The sequence below is a fragment of the Monodelphis domestica genome, chromosome 2 (genome assembly GCF_027887165.1).
Source record: "Monodelphis domestica isolate mMonDom1 chromosome 2, mMonDom1.pri, whole genome shotgun sequence".
Lineage (NCBI taxonomy): Eukaryota > Metazoa > Chordata > Mammalia > Didelphimorphia > Didelphidae > Monodelphis > Monodelphis domestica.
The window spans coordinates 175,425,550-175,447,414 of record NC_077228.1 but is presented as its reverse complement, the minus strand read 5'-3'; the positions used below and the strand labels follow the sequence as shown (position 1 = coordinate 175,447,414).

General features: G+C 45.8%; 1 protein-coding gene and 1 long non-coding RNA gene across 5 annotated transcripts in view; one reads left to right on the top strand and one right to left on the bottom strand.

Annotated features, from left to right (window-relative positions):
- AATF (apoptosis antagonizing transcription factor) overlaps positions 1-13,781 on the top strand; it is a 114,072-nt gene extending 100,291 nt beyond the window's left edge. For 2 of the 4 annotated variants that reach the window (XM_056816444.1, XM_007481892.3), the window contains exons 12-13: positions 11,855-11,919; positions 12,167-13,781. In XM_056816444.1, the coding sequence (XP_056672422.1) occupies positions 11,855-11,918 (64 nt within the window). In that variant the 3' untranslated portion in view covers position 11,919; positions 12,167-13,781. Of the gene's footprint in view, positions 1-11,854 lie in introns of all 4 variants that reach the window. The other 2 variants (XM_007481893.3, XM_007481891.3) reach the window with 1 other exon arrangement.
- An 856-nt stretch (positions 13,782-14,637) lies between these two features.
- Positions 14,638-19,489, bottom strand: LOC130457202 (uncharacterized). The gene is made up of 2 exons (XR_008916316.1): positions 18,471-19,489; positions 14,638-18,001 (listed from the first exon to the last, which is right to left on the bottom strand). It is a non-coding gene; the product is annotated as an uncharacterized LOC130457202 (long non-coding RNA).
- Positions 19,490-21,865: the final 2,376 nt, after the last annotated feature.

The window sequence follows — 21,865 nt, the reverse complement described above, 5'->3', positions numbered from 1 at the left end:
GCTTGCACGTGGGTTGTGATTCCTAAGAATGGTTTCCTGGAGGGCCTAAAATCCTTCCCTTTTCCTAGCCAGGACTTTGGTTCACATGCTTTTTGACAATGAAATGCTCGAATTTGCCCAATTATTTTTCATGACTTTGCCATTCAGCAGAAGATGATGGCTCTCTCTAGTACTGTGATGACATTGAAAGTAAGACCCATCCTGCACATTGAGGTGGAATGGTTGAAGCATATCATATTTTTAGTGTATTTATCTCATTTGGGCCCATACCTGATCTTCAAATGGAATGGAGACCATGCTTCCTCTTATTCTCAGTAGTATTAGCATAGTGCCTTCCTTGTTTGGTTACTAGTCAGCAGCAAGCATCCTTGCTGAATTAGGGATGTTTTCAGCCCCCAGAGAGAAGAGCTAAATGCAAGCTAAGAGATACCCAACTGAGCTACCCCCTCCCAAGTACTGGGTCGCTGAATAATGCTCATGATGCGGTTTCTAATGTAACATGGGTGTCATGTCTCACCTCCAGTTCAGTTGGAGGAAGTGATTCACATCTAAGCAGTGAAGCATCTCGTGGCTTTTAACAGAAGCTGTTAGAGGGGCCAGTGTTTGAACAAGGAGCTTCATCTTTCTGAAACTGGAAGTCACAAAACCGTAAACACAGCACAGACCAACTCTATTGCCTAGAATGGTGGTGGCTTGACGTTAGTTAATATTAAACATCTCCAGCAAGGTGGGGAACTCTGCAGCTCAGCTACAGAATAAAAATAAAGAAAAATAAAGAAAAAACCCTGTTAAAAGCAGCAAGATGATTTGTCATCTTTCCTTTGTGAAGCAATTTGTCTTTTCTCGCATCAAATCTGTTAAAACAGTCAAACTGTGAAAGTGGAAATCATCTTAGGAATATAGAATATTAATGCTCAGGAAAGGAGGAGAGGTCCCTTTTGTCTGAAAAGTGTTTCTCTTCCCCCTTTTTGAAATCTGAAGGAGGCAATTTCTTTTTCTTTGGCAATTGTATAGTGAGTACCGAGAATGGGAACCTGGTGGCAGAGAAGTACTTTATTCCTACCTCCATCCATACATCTGGCCTGTGATAAAGGGTCCCCATGGCAGTTAGAATGGAGTCCTCACTGGTTCCTTGGTGCTGGATTTCTGGTATGGAGATTCACTTATAGAAAGAGGTGGCCAAGAAGGAAGTATGCATGTTATAAAGTGGGCTTGACAAAGAACAGGTGAATTTGGAACTGCTTTGAGGTTAATGGAGTTCATGGAGAATTGAGGGAAGAAATATTTATAAATAAACTATTTTTCATATCCCTATCATTTTGCTCCATCCTCTACTGCTTTTCCCCTCCCCTCATCTCTAACCTTCTTTGTTTGGGGTCTGAACTTCTTAAAAATTTATAAATCTTGTGTCTGATCTTTAGGAGACAGGCCGGAGGTTACATGTCAGCATCTGTAATTTAAAGCTGCAGGGCTAAAAGCATTTGCAGGGGCTTGAAGGACCTAGTTTTGACCTGACCAAAAGAGCGAATTGAAACAGCCCTTCTCGAGTCTCCTTCAAGCACTGGGGAGGCTGGTGATGAGAGCTGTCACATTAGGTAATTTATGGGCACTGGTTTGCTCAAAGTGGCTGAGGTGGCCTGACTTTGGTGGAAATGCATCAGGCACCGCCATCGTGTGGCCAACTAAGCGCATGGGCCCTGATGTGTCCTGGAGGCATTGTGAAGAGGCAGGTGGGATGGGCAAGGAAGGCTCACTCCTTCTTTGGAAGCACAGCATTGTCAGCCCCTGGGTTAATTTGCCTCTTCTGAGGATTGGAATTGGAAATTACCAAAGGGGACTTTGTGTTTCTTTATAGATAGTTGTGTTGAGGTTCCAAAACAACTTTCTTTTCTAATAGTTACTCCCTTGTCTCACAGGAGTCCCACTGTTTAATTAAATATTTTGAAAAGCCTGGCATTGGAATGCTTTGAGAAGACCATACCTCACCTTTCCCTTTTCCCCTCTCCTTCATTCCCTTCTCTTGCCCTTCCTCATATTCCCCTTTTTGCCCTTCTTCTCACAACCAGATATTTTTACATGTTTCCTTCTGGATTCTTAATATCTGCCTGTTCCCATATTCATGATGATAAAGGATGGCTTAGTTACCCTCCCCCCAGCACCCTGGGAAATGTTCAAGGCCTCTTGGCCTGCTGTCATTTGGATCAAGATGTTGGAGGGAGTTTCAGAAACCCCTTTGGGTATCTGATTGACACACAGGAAGTCCTGAATGTGCCCCTGTGGACAACACAGGAAATGGATTAGGAGGTAGAGGGATTAATCCTGACGAGTTTTAGAGCAAAGGAAAGATTGAGGGAAGGGAGTTAGAGGGAGAAAGAAAGTCATAGATGGGATTCTTTGATTCTACCAATGAATGCCTGTGGGAGCCTTGTCATGCCATGCCATGCTGTGAGAATAGTCCTGTACCTTTGTAAAACTGGCATAAACCTGACCTTTATTTTGATTTGTGTTGATCACTAGGCACCTCTGGGTAAACTTAAATAGTTAACACATGCTCTTTGCCACTTTTTGTTAGGCATTATTATTGTTCCCAAAAACATGTAATTCAACAATGCAGTCTGAATAAGGCCCAATGCCAAGCACTGGGTATATAGAGATAATATAAAACAACATCTTCTCCTGCCCTAAAGGGGCTTACAGCCTAGCAAGGGGAATGAGACCTACAAAGATAACCATGGATACAAATTAGAATCTAATTAAATGCATCAGAATGGTGTCATTCATGGTACTGTGATACTCTAATACTATCAATCTCATTATGGTTTATTTAAATGGTGATAGATGGTTTGAACTACTGGACAGGGAAATTAGGAGAAATGAGTGTTTCAAAAACACTTCTGATCATAGATTTTGATTTGGAAGATGGTGAGGCCTGGGGATCTTCTGTCTCATTTCTCAGATTCTGAACCCTGAATCTAGGCTGCTTAGATGAATAATTGTCACTCTCTTCTGTTGAGATAGTAGATGCATAGGCATTACCACCTTTCTGACTCTGACCCTCAAGACCCCTGTCACCACCATCTGATTTGCTGATGCTCTTTGATCCACTGCTTTACCTTGGGCTCTACCCTGTAGCTGATCTGCTTCTATAGATCATCTCCCCCAGTTAGAGTGGGAGTCTCTTGAGGTGAGCACTTATCTTTTTCAATCTCCAGAGCCTAGGACAGTCTTTGACATGCTAAGCATTTAAGTGTTTTTACATTCATTCATTCATTCATCTTGTCCAACTCCTTTTATAAAGGAAGACGACAACTGTGGGCCAGGGAGGTTTAAGTGACTCTTGTATATGGTCCCACAAGCAGTAAGGAGCAGAGCTTGGATTTGAACCTGGGTTCTTTAACTTCAGAGTCAGTGTTCTTTCTGCTACATTGTGCTGTACCTCTAATTAACAACACATCCACAATAATATTTTGTGCATTGGCATGTGCATATCCTCACATTGGCAATATTCCATACCAATAAGAAGACAGAATAGAAAAGTTACCTTGTGAGGTTTGAGAACAAAGACCCTTCTTTTTCCTGTTCCCCCAGTACCTTGTACATGATACATCTCCTGAAAAAGCCAGGCCTTTATCTGAGGAACCTTCTAGTCCCGCTCCCTCATTTAACAGGCTCAGCAGGATGACATGATGTGCCCAGAGCCACCCAGCTAGTTAGCGCACAGTCGGGGCAAGACCGCAGACCTGCCTGTATCAAGTTGCCTCACTAAGTTTATTGTTTGATTTTAAAAGTCACACTAAGTATCCCTACTGTGTTGAAATCATTTTTACTGATTGAACCCCACCCCCCCCCCCAAAAAAAAAAAAAAACAGCTCTTACTTTCTGGCTTAGTAACAACTCTATGAGAGAAGGATAAGGGCTAGGCAACCAGGATTAAGTGATTTGCCCACAACCACACAGCTAGGATGTGTTTGTGGTCACATTTGAACCCAGAACCTCCTATCTCCAGGCCTGGCTCTCTATCCACTGAACCATCTGGGAAGGATATTGGCATTATTATATCTGTAGTGACCTCTTTGCCTCCTTAGAACTGGTTTGGTTAAGATTTTGGCCAGAGCCTGTACTCTGGCTTAAGAAGCCCAGATTCTCTCTTGCCCCTTGGGGGCTGTGTCCATCTCCCATGCTTCTCAGCCATGTATTTTCTAAGCACCAGTGTCAAGGCAGTCTCCGGCACTGACTACCACTACTTCTGTGTGCAGATCAAGGCCTCTAGCACTGTGAGGGGAGAGGGGGAGGTGCCAAAGGAGAAGCACCACCTGCACCCTTGGGGACTCAACAGTCTATTTAGAGAGACAAAGCCCATGCATGAAACAAGCCAAGGACAGGTTTTCAGAGCAACAAATCAACATGTATAAATTAATCCAGTGCGGCATGTGCAGTATCTTATTTTAATCAAGTAAATGACAGGGTTTGCTTGGGAGAGTCTCTTTGCCAGTAGATTTCAAAGAAACCAGCCTCAGATCTTGGAAAGTGACATTCTTGCCTGGGGAAAATGACTTTGGGGTGATAGAGTAGGACAGGGAGCAGCGGGGAATGATTGCTTTCTGCCCACATTTCCTGCCACTGTCTGCATTTGGGGGCAGCACTTAATAGTGTCCATAGTGTTACAGAAATTGATGGGGAGGAAAATAGTGTTTGGGAATGAACTGGGGTGGCGGGGAGGACATAGGTCCAGTTCCTTCAGGACCCAGACCCCTGGTTACAGCTGCGGACTGCAGGCCTTGAAAATGGAGGGCCACCTCAGATCATTTGCAGGTTTCATATGCCCCTGTTGTGCCGTTTGTCCTACTACCATCTTGAGCTGCAAATGTCAGCATTTGAGTCCCACGTTCAGTGTGTGTGTGGCCGACAAGACCGAGGACATTTGTATGTGAGTGTACATATGACCATCTGCCTCACCACAATGGGCATTTGCCTTGCTTTGTTTGGGGGCATTTAAAATGTACCTGCTGGTAAGTACAGTTGATTGCATTGCACAAGCGTGCACTGCTTGTACTTCTTTTTAGCATGGTCAGAAGAATTGCATAATAAATAATTAAAGCCCAGATCCTAATACACACATACACACATTTTATGGAAAATGGCTGCTAATCCATGACCATTTTTTCCAGAAACAGGTTTTATGATAATATAGTAAAAATATTAAATTAGAAAATGCCTCACTAAGGGTTATAAAACCTTACTACAGTCGAGATAGGTAATTATCCCCTCTACAGCCTAAATGACAGTTTAAAAGAAATAAAAATGTTAGTGCTCATTACTTGCTTTTGTAGGTTGCAATAAAGGGTAAGTTAAATTTTAATTCAAGAAAGAGCCCCTGCTATCGACCTTCTGCCTCTCTCTACCTCAGGTGTAAGTCCTGTTAATTACTCTGTGTAGGTTATTCTTCTGCCTGGTACTAATAGCAGCACACTCTAAGGTGCTAAAAGTCACCTTTTCTCTCCAACGGACGTTCCCACTGGCAGTTTAAGCCAAGTGTTTTTGGAGGGGACAAAGGGTGGAAATACATTTCTGCTCAGTGACTCAAATTTCAATTCTTGATTGGTAGGAGGAATGGTGGTTTGGTGTTTTGTTTTGTTTTTTTAATTCTGAGTTCATTATGCATTGCCTTAAGGGGGGGAGGGCAAGAGTATTAAACTGTACACTTACCCTGCAGAATCAGATGGAGACAAGGTTAACCTGAAGGATTGATAGTTTGGCTCTTTGCATGGCTAAGTCCTAGTGAGGGAAGATGCTGCGGGAGGGGGGGGGGGGGGTGTCTACTGTAGAAGGAAGCCTGACTCTCAGTGCCTTGGCAGTTGTTTTGTTAAGAGGGCTGGGTGGTTGTGGCTGCTGCTGTTATTTGATTTTGCAAAGGGTAGGACTGTCTTTCCCATATTGACTGATACTTCGTCCTGAATACTGGCCTCCAGATCCCAGGTCTTTCTGAGTCTAGGCAGACCCAGCTAGCTCTCAGTCTAATGAAACTCAGAAAACTCTGCATCCCCCCAGTTTATAATTTGGAATTTCTCTCCCCAGCTCCATTAGGCTCCTTCACTGAATGAAAAATTCAGCGAGAAATGAAACCTCTGAATTTAAAAATGGTATAGAGGACAGACAGTTCATGTATGATTGTCTAGAAAAAGCCATCCATCTTTGCAAGGCACTTAACCTCCCACTACCCCAGGCTACCAGCAAAGACTGTAAATTGCAGAGTATTCACAGATCTTCATTGGTAGAGGGAATTTCCTCACCAGGAGTCCCCTGTACAAGTGAATTCATAGATCTGAGGAGGGGGGGACAAGGGTAGGAAAAAGAGCCATTTAAACTAGGAGCCAAACTCAGCTGCTCACATAGCTCCATAGAGATCTCATGTGTCTTGTCTTTTGTTGTTGAATACGTGGGTAAGGAAGAGATCTGGAGAACTCTTAGAAAACATAGAGGAACCTTTCGGAGCCAGTTCAGACACCCTGAGTCATCAATACTGAAAGATGTTTTGATTTTTCCTGCTGTATAAACATTGTTCAATTGCAAGAATGTTCTTAAAGGCCTGGAAATGAACATTTCTTTCTTTTCTGAGGAACGAAGGCCCAAAAGGAACTGGCATGGCTGCTGAGTCCTAGGTCCTATGATTTGGTGAACCCTTCTTCGTTTTCATTTTCTCCCCTATCAGATGAGATTTAAGGATTAGAGGCCTTCCTGAAAGGAAGACAGAGAAAGCAAGAACGCTGTGGAGCCTCTAGAAATGCTCTCCAGTCTGTGATCTTCCTATTGGATTTAAGAGGTGAACTGGTGATGACATTACTGTTAGAGAACAAGAGCCCACAAGGGAGCCCAGGCACTTTCCATTGTGGCCAGCATGGGGTAGGGTGGGCTGGGGGCCAGAAGTTGTGGAAAAGTGTTTGTCCCTGTTTTCTCCCTGAAGCTTTCTCAGCTTGGTTCAGGACTGGGGGGCTGGGGAGGCGGCACTGAGTGGTCCATAAACCTTGCTGGGCTCCTACATTTTAAGAAGTGACCATATTAACAACAAATTTACAAAATCAGAAAAAAAAGCTCAAAGGGACTTTTAACTTTGGGGGATTATGTTTAAATTAATGAGATTGGAGCAAGTAGGTGATTCAATGGATAGAGAATGAGACCTGGATATGGAAGATTCTGGGTTCAAATTTGGCTTCACACGCTTCCTGGCTCTGTGACCCTGGGCAAGTCACTTAACCCCCACAGCCTAGCCCTTACTACTCTTCTGCCTTGGAACTAATACTTAGTATTAATTCTGAGACAGAAGGTAGGGATTTAAAAAAAAAAACAGATAAATAAAATTAACTAATGAATTGATTGATTAATGGGATTAAATTTAGGGAAGTTAATAAAGCATAATGTTAAGATGGGACCCCATACTTCCTCTAGATCTGATTTCATTTTTTTTTTAAACCCTTACCTTCCATATACTGTGTATTGGCTCCAAGGCAGAAGAGTGGTAAGGGCTAGGCAATGGGGGTCAAGTGACTTCCCCAGGGTCACACAACTGGGAAGTGTCTGAGGTCAGATTTGAACCTAGGACTTCCCATCTCTAGGCCTGGCTCTCAATCCACGGAGCTACCCAGCTGCCCCCAATCTGATTTCATTTTATAAATGATGGCAAGATAATTTTAGGGTTGTGACTTAAAATCTAGATTTAATTGGTCACCAAGGGAAATCTCAAATAAAATACCCAAGTTAGTCTGGAAAGTTATGGTAATTTAATTACTATAGAGGGAAGGAATTTAAGGAAAAGGAGGGAAGAGGATATAGGATTTCTCCTGCTGGGCCTGTGCCAGGGGGGAAGGGGGGATTAAAAGACCTAGTTCTCTGAAGAAGATTAGAGATGTCTAAGAGGATAAAGTTGGAAAGTAAAGGAGGAAAACTCAGCCAGAAACTCACCACCAAACCAGACAATAGCTTGTAGCCATGCTAAGATGCCGAAAGGCCCAGCACGCTGCCACCAGCCAACTCTCTGCTGCCAGAAAAGTGCGGGAGAGAGGAAGTGAGCCAAATATATAGACCTTTCACCCTTGTATCTTCCTCTAAATTTTCAAGTCTATCAATAATATCAAAAGCTTTTCTCCAGGACTGCCCCATACTTTTAGTTCTCATCTTCTTTTGATCAGATTATATCTTTAGAATTACTTAACACTTCTTTGTTAAGTTCACCTTTTGTTAGTTACTTGACCTTTTTGTGATTAATTTAACCTTTATAGTTACTTAACACCTTTTTGTATTAAGATTTAAAAATAGATTTAGCTTAAAGTTTTAGCTTCACTATAAGGTAAGAGCTAAGTACTTTCATTGTTCAATCAGGAGATTACAACTTTATCTTCCCCTAAAGTAAGGTTTAAGTAGGATGGAGTAATTTAGAGTTCCTGATTTTGTTAAACTAAGTATCTTCATTGTTACAATCAGGAAATAGCTAAATCCAATCTTCACAATGAGGAAGTTGAAGCACCAAGAGAAGTGTCTAGAACTGATCTCAGATGATGAAAGGGGAAAAGAAGGATAGGAGAGAAGTATTTATATAGAGTTTAACTTACATTTTAGCACTGTGCTGATAGCACTTTACAATTATTGTTTCGTTTGATTCTTACAACAATACTGCAAGGTAGATGCCATTATTATTCCCATTTTACAGTTGAGAAAACTGAGTCAGACAGAGGTTAAGTAACTTGCCCAGGATCACATAGCCAAGAAGTATCTGTGACCAGATTTGATGTTGGGTCTTCCTGACTGCGCCATTTAACTGCCTCATGGCTGATAAGTGACAGAATCAGGGCTAGATCTCAGTTCTTTTGACTTCTGATACCATTGCTTTTATTGCATCAACATCAAGGACTCATGATTTTGTTGTTAAAGATAGTGCTTCCACTGTTGCACATTACAGCCTTTTTGTGCTTCAGTAGATGGAAAAATTCATGACTCAATGGCCAACCTTGTGGTGATGAGCCCTCCAGGCTTTCTTAGACCTGTTCTTGGACATCGGAGTCTGCCCAGGTGCCCACACTCAAGTCTTTCCCCTCTTCTGGCTCAGTCATTGAAAATCCAGGATACCCCATGCATAGGACAGAGTTGAGCGTCTGCTCCAGCCTGCTGCCCCATGTCTGCCTCATTGCTTTGATGTGAACAACTACTTGTTGTTTGTCAACTTTGCCCACCTGGGTGTGAAATGATGTTCTATCAAAGCACCGGTTCCAGCATTTCCCGGTCTGCTCCCAACATGAGCCCTGCTGCGGACAGCACTCACCTGCCTGCCCAGAGGGCCCAGCATTTCTCTGAGACGGCAGGATGGAGTGGAAACATTGACTGGCACTCAGCAGTAACGAGGATGGGCTCTGGCACAGCCAGGCTGTGACTATGAAGGTCTTAACTGGCATCACACTCCATGTTTTCTTTACATCCGGAGATGGAATCTTAAAGTCACACCTTCCTTTTGTCAGTCTGCTCTTAACACTAATGTCTAATGGCTCTCTTGAAATAGCTCCAGGGCCCTGGACTTACCTGCTGATGGACTGAGGCTGGAGATAGGAAGGGAGGCCAAGGGCAACATCCTCTTCTTTGAATGGGGGATCTGTCGATTTGATGTTGTGGTGTGTGCTGGACATGGGGATGCCCAGCAGTTCTCGATGGCACCTGCTGGGAGTCTGTGGAGTAAAGGAGGGGCTGGCCTCTGGGTTGAGTATGCAGAGATCACTGCTAGTGCAGTCCTGCTCTGTAGGGCTTATGGCCAGTCTTTCTTTTTTTTTTCTTTTATTCTTTTTTTAACTAAAAACCCTTACTTTGTCAATGCAAATATATCAGTTCCAAAGCAGAAGAGAGGTAAGGGCTAAGCAATTGGGAGTTAAGGGATTTGCCTTGGGCACGCAGCTAGGAAGTAGCTGAGGCCAGATTTGGACCCAGAACCTCCCGTCTCCAGTCCTGGCTCTCTAGTATCGATGAGCCCCCTTCGCTGCCTCTGTTTATGGCCATTCTTGATGACATCAAGCAAATTTCTCTTCTGGCTTGAGGGTGAGAGACCACAGCCCATCCTCAATGAATTCCCTTTAGGACTTTGGAAGCAGCTTTAAGTTTCTCTTTCTCATAACTTGATTTCTCTATGTGGTCAGGCATTGTCTCTACTCCTGTCCCTAGCCTCTCAAGGGTGCTACAGACACCCCAGAAAAACTTGCACTGAGGTCTTTCCACATAAAAACAGCAGATGCTGGAGCGGTTTTCAGGGCTAGACCTAAGATACTATTAGGTAATAAGTGTGGCTCCCCAGTATTGTAGTGGGAATGGGGATTAGGCTGTGAAGCTGGCCAGTTCAGTTCTTATTGGGATAAAACTGTTACGTCTTCAATCCATTTCTTCTTTCGTTCAAGATATTTGTCTTAAATAACGGTGCCTATCCTCTGCCGCCAGGTCATCCGTCCTTATTTGGCAAGCACCCATATTGTCTTTCCTGTGGGCCTTTGTGCATTGTAACGTTGGCTTAGCTGTGCCTAAGATCTCTCAGTCCTTCTGACCTCAGCCTCTGTTCTGTAATCATAGGCTGCTGTGTTCTGGGATCTGCCCCTGCCTCTGTGGTGCTGACCCTCCCCTCGCCAGCCCGTCCTCCCGCAGGCCCGACCATGTCTTGACTCCCTCCACACACACCCTCTCTCCCCATTCCCTACAACCTCACACCTTCATGAATTCAAGTGGTTCCCTCTTGCCTCTGGGATGAAATATAGAAGCCTTCATTGGCCATTTAAAACCCTTTACCACCTGGCCTCTCCCGCTGCGCCACATACTCTGGGATCCCACGTCACTGGCGTCACTGGCCGTCTCCCCATTCCTTACCCTCGACACTGTCTCCCCCAGCTGCCTTCTCCCCATGCCCATTCCAGGTGCCACCCCTCCCCTCTGAGCTGCTCTTCCATTCACACTGTGTGTTTGGGGTGTGCATCATTTTTTACGTGTCGTCTTTCCCCAGTAGAATGTTTTCCAATCAAGCATCGTGTCCCCCGTGCCTGGCACATAGTCAGCATTTATTATGTGCTTATTGACTTGTGGATACATGCCTTGCACCTCCTTACTACTGGCTTCTTTAGGCTTTTCTCAACATCCCCCACAGGTGATTGTATGTCTATGCAACTCTTCTTAGGGCAGAGATTAGAAGTGATTTCTTTTATTTCTGGTGCACTAGATCCAGTGTATGTGTGTATGCGTGTGTGTTTTTAAATGTCAAAACCCAACCTTTAGAAATAAATAAGCTAGTCTAATTTTTTATTGGGGTGAAAGGAAGGGGAGGGAGAAGGAGAACTCAATTCTACTATTGGAACTGCTGCATATGTGATATTAATTGGAATCTTGTTGCTGGGTCATTTTCATTGTTTTTCAAGTACCGTCAAGTCCAAGAAAATGTATGAAAACTAAATTATATCCCCCACATCCTGTTCCTGATTGAATCCTCCTTAGAGTGTGGCAGTCTCATACATCCTATTAAAATATTCAATCTTGTTTTCTTACTTGAAGAGCCTGTCTATAAAGGGCAAACTTGGAGAAAGCTCATTCCCTAGAGACAGGGTCCCCAGCCACACTGGAATAGTGACATATTTCAGTGAAGCCGGTGGCTGGTTTGCTTAGAGGCTTCTTTCCTCTGCTGTGTCTGTGAAGGAAGGAGGAGGACTACGGTATGCACTTGGTGCTGGTTTTTCAGTTGAAGTACACTAGAGTATTTCATATCTCCAGAATCATTTGAATTTAACCTTGATAAAGTTCCTTGGTGTGCATTTTTTTTTCATACTTCCCTTCTGGTTTTGTCTTTTAGGACAGAGCTTTATCGATCACTCTTTGGAAAAGCCAGCACACCTGCAGAAGGCCCCCGAAATTAAGGTTACTCACCCCACCCCGGGTGCCTGCATCTTTTCTGCTAAAATTGAAGAGCGCCCTAGAGCAAAAAGCTGTCTCCATATCCCAGTGCTGGCTGCTCATCTGGGCAGATGGTTGACACCTCCAAGGCTGAATTTGATGGGGGAGCTGGCATGGGCCCTCCAGAAGAAGTATCTCTGATGTGAGCCCTCTCATAATAACTGCTTGATACCTCCAGGATATTAAGGATTCTCCCTCTCCTTCCTTTTAGAAAGTTTCTTCAGTGCTTTACGTAGTCAAGAGAGCCACTCCATGTCTTCGATGGTCACAGAGAAGTGCTATTGGATTTACTACCTCGAAGCAGCTCTAAAGCATCCACTGTGTAGAAGTGGATTCTACTGGACTGTTCCATAATTGGTTGGGAGTTATTCTTTCAGCCAAGAGGCTATTGGAATAGACATCAGAACTGCATGACCTGAGACTACCCTGGAAAGAAGAAAGCTTGAGCAAAATACTGCTTGTCCTGATGAGAAGCATCTCGTGACCCTGAGCCACCAGGAGCTCCAGGAAATCCTGATGGTCATGTCTACCCTGTTTTGCAGCTCAGGAATATTTGTAGATTTTCAGCTAAATATTCATCTCTTGACTTTCTTTCTTTGTTTTTCCCCTCTAGCTGATAAGGATTCTTTCAGAATCCTGTGCCTTTCTCACCATTCATGACACACTTTATTGAGGTTAACTCTGGTGTAAATCTAGCAGGAGCAGATGATTCACTTGTTTTTCATCCAAAGGTCAAAAGCTGGAAATTAAATCCCCATAAGGGGGATTTATTGGCCTGCTGTGGTCAATCTACAATGAAGATGATCGTGCATAAGTAATGCATGCATATGGATGGAGCTGCACTTGGAGCCAAGTGCTCAGCTGCATCCTTTGCTCTGCCCAAGGCCTTCTTGGATGTCTCACTGTCTGAGAGATTCCTAGACCAGCTCACAAATACAGAGTTGTGGTTTGGGAAAATAATGTTTTGGCAATGACAATGCCAAGACAAAATCACAGGTTCTTAAAGTCTTAGGACTCCTGTGTTCCATTGGCTTTGGTAACCAATGACTCTTGATACAATAATGCCCTGAGGCTAGGATCCAACCACTTTCGGATCTGAAAGTAAAATGGATCTTGGTTTGTTGTTTGTTTTTTTTTACATACTGTGTGTGTGTGTGTATGTGTATGTGTGTGTGTGTGTGTATCTTCTGAATAAAGGATGGGGGCAAATAAAATGGAAGAGGGCTTTTTCACCACTAATTAATTGGTCCTTTTTTTTATGGCAACTTGTTTTTTTCCTGCCTTGATATTCACATCTTGGGTTTGACTGGGAAACATAAAATTTTCAGTGCTGCTCCATTTCCAGAAAATATCAATCACCAGAAATATAAGGCATCCCTCAAAAGGGATCTCTTTTCTTGAATATAATGTATGATTCTTTCCATCTAGCCTGAGGTCTTGCAGATAATGCATATTATAACAGCAAGTAAATAACTCAAATATTTCTAGGAAGGGGACACCAGACTTGCTTTCTTAAGGGGATCAGGCCTTTTGTCACTGTTGTATTTTATCAGGTGAAGAATGAGATCTAAATAGGTGTTCCAGAATCTTTGGAGCAAACATCCTTAATTAAAGTGAATGAAAAGTCAGGAGCAAAGTGAAATACCGAACAGGCAAGAGGTTTTCAGCAAAGGAAGGCCCATGTTTTAAAATTCAGAATAGCACCCTCCTTCCAGCCAAGAATAAATTGGAAACTATTTTAATTGACACGGATACTGCAATTCAACTGTTACTAGAAAGACAGATTAGTTGATTGATTTGCATTTTAATAAAACTAATACTTTACATTTTGGTGGCTAATGCTGATTTTTAAATGAGTTCAGAGCTCTTATCTAGAGTTTCAATCCAGAGGCCTTTTTCAGTGTTGACTGAAGCATTCTCCCTTTTGTATGGAATTTTGCTTATTTTATTCTTGACCAGCTAACTACTTAATGCAGCCACAACCCAGGGACCATGAAGAGCCCACCAGTACACTGTCATAGGCAGAAGGAAGGGAGATTTTGAGAAATATGGTAATGTCCAAAATGTGATGTCATTTTTCCCCCATCCTCCTTCTCTACCACAGCTCTAAGTAGCCAAGAAAGACTCGTTGAGCTCTTTCCTTCACTATATAAGAGATCTGTGTCACGGTTGGCTTTCATGTTCCTTTGGGCCTCATCCACCATTCTCTGTCCCACACACCATGGGAGTAAGTGGTGTGCTAGGCCAGAGCCTGATCCTGAAGTTTGTTCCTCCCTCTCTCTGGGGGTGGGAGGGATCTTCAGCTCAGTGTCCTTGGGAGGAGTAAGGAGCTATGGCCCTTACATTGCCTTGAGATGCTTCCAAGATGATACATAAAGTGGCACCAGGGTGAATGTTTAGAGAGCCAGGCCTAGAGATGGGAGGTCCTAGGTTCAAATGTGACCTTAGACACTTCCTAGCCAGGTGACCCTGGGCAAGTCACTTAATCACCCCGTTGCCTAGCCCTTACCACTCTTCTGCCTTGGAACCAATACATGGTATTAATTCTAAGAGGGAAAGTAAGGGTTTAAAAAGAAAGTGACACCATCATCTCTAACTTCTTCCCATCTCTTCCTCCCCTTCCCCCTGGCCTTCCTCTCTCTTCTCCATCCCCTTCCCTCCTCTCTTTGGCTCTCTTAGATGGGGGGGAGGTGGGGGGGGGGAAGGGTTGCCTTCTGCTGGCTTCCATTAGTGAGGGTTGAACCTGGCTTTCCCTCCCCACCCAGGGCCCTCTCTCTGGATCTTTTCCTATTGTTTTGGCCTCCTTTGTAAAGCTCCTGGGGGTGAGTGCTGGTCACACATTCTGGCCTCCCTGGACTGTGCCTGAGATGGCAGAGCCCGGAGCCCTCATCAGGTAGGGAGCCGAGGCTACCACGACCCCTTTGCAGAGGCCTTAAAATCATGTTCGCCTCTTCTGGGTTAATGCTCTCGGTCAGCTTGCCCTGAATTCTGGAAGGATTGCTAACTGCTGATTTCCTGTGATCCTGTGCTGGCTGGCCACCTCACACCAGTGGCTCTAAAAGGAGGATCCAGTCATGCCCCAGAATTGATCCACAATGTGCCTTTTGAAGTGTGTTTGGGCCTTTTTAGTATTCCCTAAGGGTTCCTTTCCTTCATACTTAATGCATTAGGCTCCCACCGGCCAGCTTCCCTGGAGCAGAGCTGATGGATTTTTGTAGGGGCTCTCCCTAAGGTGGACCATCTGGGTGCCGGCTCTCATTCTTGCCCCCATTGTAGACCTCATGTGGATTCACAGATTTCTCCATTGTGTGTTTAATAAATGTGAGATTTGCCTGGTGGTAGTCACCACACCTTCTGGCTTTTTTCCTTCCTTACTGCGGCCAGCTTGTTCTCTCCTGTGTTGTGTACTCCCTCTGGACTTTGTCTTCCTAACAGAGCATTTCCTTTCTCTTCCCCGCCCCTCCAGCAGTCCCCCACTGTCCCCTTTGACTTTCTTCCCTGCAACATTTCTGAGAGAATCGAGGGTCGTTTGGTAAGTTCATTAACTAATACACGTTAAGACTGTGGGATCCATATCACCCTGCTGATTTGTAGTTAATTCAGTTTGTCCAGCAACTATTGATGAAGTCTTCTTCACTTATTCCTGGTCTTGCCCATGTTTGTCCTCTCCTTCCCTCCTGGGCATAGCCGCAGCGATGGCCGTACTGCTAGGAAATTAGGGTGTCTGTCTCCCACCAAGGACGCTGGCTTTACAGAGAAAATGAAAAACGAGACTGAGGACAGCCAGTAACTGGGCCAAGCTTGGGGCCTGCAAAGAAAGGGAGAACAATGTCCCTGCCCTCGAGGAGCTCCCCCTCTCATGGAGAGTCCCCAAAGGGAATGGATCTTTTCCCTCTGTTCTGGCTACCTAGAGCTCCGGAGGTTCCCAGAGGCTCCTGGGATACAGGAGAAGGAGGGGGAGCTTAGGCTAGGCCCACTTTACCATGCTCCGTCTTTCTTAGAAAGTTATCACCCTGTGAAACGTGTCTTGCTTTCCAGCCAAACAGGAGTGTCAAGATCCCCAGCGTGGGTGAAGAAGGCTTTTACAGGGAACCTTCGGTCTCCATCAATATGGATGAAGGCTGCCTTTAGAAAGAAGAGAGACCCAGACTTAGGAAAAGATCCCGGGCAGAAAGTAAGTGAAAGCTGGGTGGCCCGGTGGATAGAGAGCCAGGCCTAGAGTCAAGAGGTTCTGAGTTATGTAGCTTCAGACCCTTCCTAGCCGGGTGACCCTGGACAAGTCACTCCCCATTGCCTAGCCCTGACTGCTCTACTGCCTAGGAACTGATAAGACAAACCGTAAGGCATGGGGGTTTTTTTGTTTTAATAAAATTATTTTTTAATTATTTTATTATTTAAGCTCCAAAGCAGGGCCACAATCCATCTTTTATTCCCCCCTCCCCCCAACCCTTGTCTTAGAATGGATTGGTTCTAAGGCTGAGTGGTAAGGGCTAGGCAACTGGGGTTAAGTGACTTGCCCAGGGACACACAGCTAAGAAGTATCTGCGGTCACATTTGAACCCAGAACCTCCTGAATCTGGGCCCAGCTCTCAATTGACTGAGACGGTCTTGGAATTTGATAGTGCTGCCTTTATTTTCTGGCTCTACAGTAGCTGAAGCTACTAGGGCAGTAGGGGGCCCGAGCTCCTGGGGAAGCAATGTGCTTGGCCAGTGGTAGGGGCTAGGCTGGGAGCAGGGCCTGCAGTCCGAGGGGAGGGGAGGGGGTAACGTTGGTTGAGCTTATTCCATCCCCTGGAATCCCCCTCGTGGGGGGCTTGGCACCCCCCCCCCCGAGTTTAGGATTGGGGTCTGGGTCGGAGTCTCCTCAAGAAAGCTGACGGGGCGGCACTAGCTCTGAGTGACTGGATCTAGAAGGGGCTGCCTGAGAGAGCCAGGCTCCAGCGCGCTGAGCTCTGGGTAATGGTGTGTAGATTAGTATGCAAGTATGGCTTCTATTTAGCACAAAGCAATTAGCCTGCTGATCTAAGATTCCTGCCTCGCCTCCAGCGCGAGCCTCACACCGCAGCACCGCCGAGTCGGGGGCTTCCCAAAGCCCGAGCAATGGCTGCCCGGCAGAATCCGGCTCCAGCCAGCCCCCAGCCCGGAGCCCTGGGGGGGAAGGGGGGAAGGATGCGCTGTTCCCTTGGGCGGGTAGCGGCGAGTGTCCAGAGCCCGAGGGGGGTTTCCGTCGCCTCTGGAGTGAGCCAGAGCTCCTCCAGATCTTCCGGCCTCGCCTTTTGCTCTGGAGAGTCCACGGACAGGGGAGGGGCTCCCCTCCTGGGGCCCGGACACAGCTGCTTTCCTGTTCCTTCCAGCCGCTGCTCCGAGGCGGCGAGGAGGGAGAGCGGCCAAGTCGGGCCTCCTCTTTTCTTCCCTCCGCACCCGATTATGTTGGGAATTGACTCTATTAAGCTTTAGAATGACTTTCCGGCTTGACTCTTGTGTCCTTTAAAGTCTGGAGCACATCGCACCGGGCTTTTAAGAGCTGGATGTAATGTTAAAAGGCTAATATGAAACACTTTCAATGTGATAACTTGTAGTTCATATTGTTTGAAAAGATAAGCAGGAAAACGAGATTCAAAGCTGCACCGAGGATGCTTTTGAATTTACTTATCAGCGTTTAAGCAGGCTCCCTTCCGCTCCCTCCCGCTACCTGGGCCGGAGAAGAGGTGCGGAGAACCTCGGGGAGGCGGGAGGCTTCCGCGAGCCGGGGCACCTTTCATCTGCCGCCGTCGCCTCGCGGCTAAGGGCAGCGCATTGCTCCCCTTTACTCCCCGCGGGAGAGCGCCAAACTTCCCACTAGTCGCGACGCGACGGACTCGCCTTGTGACGGGGGTGGATCTCGAAGTCCCAAACCTCCGATCGGGGAAGGGGTGTGGTTCGGGGCTGACCACCGAACCAGCCCCGAGGCGGCAGCAGCGGAGGGCGGGGCCCGGCGGCCAAGTGCTGGTGAGCTCGGAAGCCCCCAGGCCGGGGGAGAGCTCCGTTATCCTTTAAAGGTCACAGCCTGAAAAACATGGCGAAGGATACGTGGGAAAGAAAGCTAAGCATTGGATTCCCCTGTTATGTAATGAAAAACAAGCATTTATGCCTTCCTTAAAAAGAAAAGAGGCCAAGGACAACTTAATTGAAACCTCAAGCGTGGCTCCGGACTGCTGCTCCAAAATTCGATTAAGCAAATGGGCCAGGGTGTATTTCCAGCTTTGGCCGAGCAGCGGTCCAGGTAGGCACAGGTTTTGCTAGTGAAAGTCACTAGAGCGGCCTCTAGTCTCGGCAAAGGGGGCTGGGCAGTCCACTGGGCTCAGAGAGAAAGCTTTAGAAAAGGACAGCTCGCCTCATCGTCCTAAACGAGTACCGGGGGCCATCGAGTCCAAGACCTCATCCTGCAGATGAGGAACCGGGCACAGAGAAGTTCAGTGACTCCCCCCGCCTCCCAGCGTCACACAGCTAGTGTCTGAAGCAGGATTTGAACTCACATCTCTCCGGACTCCGGGTCCAGCACTCTCCCGTTCTCCCCCCGTCCCCCGCCATCCAGCTGCCCTTCAAAAGTGAGGAAGCCGAGACCCAGATTGTCAAAAATGACCCGTTAAGAGTCGGATCTCTCTTTATCTGACTCTATCCCACAGCGGCTGAGCCCCAGCCAGTTCCCGGATCTTCAGATTGGCCACCCGGGGGCTCCCGCTCGAACCCCCTGCTTTCCCCTCTTGCGGTCAGGAAGCGACTTGCCCTTGCACGGGGGCCCCTGGCAGAAGAGGGGATTAGTTGGTCTCCATCAAAGGAAGGCACCAGGCAGGCAAACGTGTAAGGAAGGGCACCTTCTAGAGCAACGTGGCTTCACGCTGTCACCTGACCGGCACACCAGCCCCTTCGCGGTACCCCGTGGCACATTCATTCTGGATTCGTTTAGGATTTGGCCGCTAATGAGAAGATGTTTTCATTACCCTGCGGTCCAGGGGCCGAGATTTGGGGTCTAGAGGCAGGAGCTGGCTCGGAAGCCCAGCTGTGCTGCCCACTAGGAGGGTCACTTAACCTTTCCCCACTTCAGGGGAGACCCCTGCAAACTGCAAAGCAGGGCAAGTAGACGGAGGATCCCGGTGGTCTTTACCACTTATACTAGCTCAGAAAGGTGTAGACTGCGATGGGAGGAATGTGGCTCTTCTCCCCGCGCCCCCCCACCCCACCCCGAAGAGAATTTCAACTTTAAGACAAACAACTTCATTTACAAGTGTGTCTCTAATTAGCTGCAGAATTAGTGAAGCTGAGTTTCCCCCCATAGATGGGATAAACCCTCGAGGGAGGCTGGTGGAATAGAGAGAATCGCATTTCCAATTATTTTGTTGAATTGCTAATTTAGTTATTGTGCCTGGTGTAATTGTGATGGGTATTGGGTGTGCTATTCAATTTGTTTTAAATATTTGTGGGAAGGCTGATCAGTAATGGAGCTGACCTATTTTGTGGCCCAAATGGAGAGAAAAGACTAAAATAAAAACAGCTACAAAGATAGAGTTTGTTTCCATTTTGATTTTGATCTTTCTTAGTCCTCTTAAGACTGTCGATGCAACAAAAGGTTTAAATTAAAAGATGCCAGCACTTTGATCTTCTGCTTTGGAAAGCTGACAATTGCATTGCCTTTTTCCTGAGTGTTTTTGAGGCTAAAGACTTTTAAATGCATTTAAAGAGTTCTGGAGTTTCTCTCCTCCTATCAAATGGAGGTTTAGCATATTTAACTCTCAAGGTGCCATTTGTAGACAAATTCACAAACCTGAGCTTCCACCATCTATGATTTCAGAGTTCAGTAGCATTATTATTAGGAAGGAAGGGTTTTGAGTTGCCAGACCTGGAGTTAACTCCAATAAATCTCTTTGCTTTCATGTAGCTGATGGCAACTAACTAATTTATTAAGTACCTACTAAGTGCCAGGCACTGTGCTAAACCCAGAAGATGCAAAGGGTGTACAAGATGGTCTCTGCTCTCAAGACAACAGCATGCAAACAAAGTATTTTCAAACAAGCTCTAGACCTGTGTTGGTAAACCTATGGCACAGTGCAGGAAGCGGCTATTCCCCTCCCCCTTTTCATTTCTCCCACGACACGCCCCTTTGCCCAACAGTCCCATGGGACTGCTTCCTCCCTCTTCTATCTGGGGTAAGACAGGAAGCTCATATTCGAAGTGAGGGTGGCAGTTTGGGCACTAGATCTCTAAAAGGTTCACAATCACTGGTCTAGACCAACCCATAATCCACTGAGGGAAGGCCCTAGGATTAAGGGGGAATGGAAGAGGATTTATGTAAAAGATGGGATTTAGCCAGGAGGCAGAGAATTCCAGGCAGGGAGGACACAATGTCTCCAGTCAGGAATGCCAGAGACACCTGACTTTAGAATGAGACCAGAAAGGGGAAGTGTTTTATCCAGGGTTTCTCAGTCAAAAAAGGGTCAAGCTAGGAGAAGCCATGCCTTCTTCCATCTCTAGACTGTGGATTCTGCTCCAGCCTCTTACCTTTACCCTATGTGTATCTCTCTGCCACAGGTGTGCTTCTAGTAAACAACAAGATTCTGGTTTTTAACCCACTCTACTATCCACTTCCTTTTTATGGTTGAGTTCATCCCATTCACATTCTCTGTGATGATTACCCTCTGTGTAGTCCCCTCAATTTTGACTTCCTTCTTTAATCCTGACTTTTCTCCTTTCATTCTTTCCCTCCCCTCCAGTGTTTTGCTTAAACTGTGGATTTTGGAAAAATACAAGGTTCACAGTCAGTTTCGAAGCTGGGATTTTTTATTTCATAATACAGTAAAGTTCACATTAGAGTATAGGGGGACCCAAAGACTATAATTTGTTTTCCCATTCATAGCCAAATACCAGGAAGAATGACTGTGCTTCTGGGATTCAACATGTCTTCCTGCTTTCAATAATCAATTTGAATCTTTCACCTCAAAGTTACTTATATAAAAATCTGAAGCAGGATCTAAATTTTATGGTTAGATCTATTTTGCTGTTGGCTTGTGGCCATGTATAAAGGTTATATACTTGAAAAAAGTACTCAAATATTTGTTGATTATGGGTGCTCAAAAAGAGTAAATGAACCTGTATTTGAAAACAACCTATTCTGACACTTATTAGCTGTGTGAACCAGAGGGGGTTGCAAGAACAGATGGTGGGAGGTAGGGAGGGGGTTGCTACAGAGAGGGGAGAGCATTTCAGGCCAAGGGAAGAAATAGTATGAGCAAAAGCATGGAGGTGGGAAAGTGTGAGTCCTCTTTGGGAGATGGAGGTGGTTAGCAATCAAGTTTGCCAATAAGTACCTAATATGTGCCAGGCACTGTGCTAAGTGCTGAAAAGTCCAAGAACAGCAAAAGACTGTCCTTACTCTCAAGGAGCTCACGTTCTAATGGGGAGAGAACACACAATTCTGTGTGTACAGAAGAAGGCATACTCAGGATAAACTGGAGATAATCGACAGAGAGAAGGCACTAGCTTCAGGGGGATGTCTGGAAAAGGCTTTCAGTAAAAGGTAGGATTTTATCTGGGACCTGCAGGAAGCCAGGAAGTAGAAATGAGGAGGGAGAGTCTTCCAGGAAGAAGGGAGAGGCAGAAAATGCCCAGAGTCGAGTCCTGGAGTCTCTCCTATGAGGAACTACAAGGAAACCAGGAAGCCGGGGTCCTTGGATCCAATAGTGTATGGAGAGGAGTCATAGATCACAAGATGGGGCAACATTACTAGAGAAAGGTTTGAGCCAATGAGTGTTCTGCCCAGAGATGTGAGGGATGCTTTTAAAGAAGGGACATAGATACCTGCTAGCCTTTGAAGTAGCCCAGAAGTGGGGGTAAAAAGTGCTTCTGAGTAAGTGAATGGCATCCAGAATCATGCCAA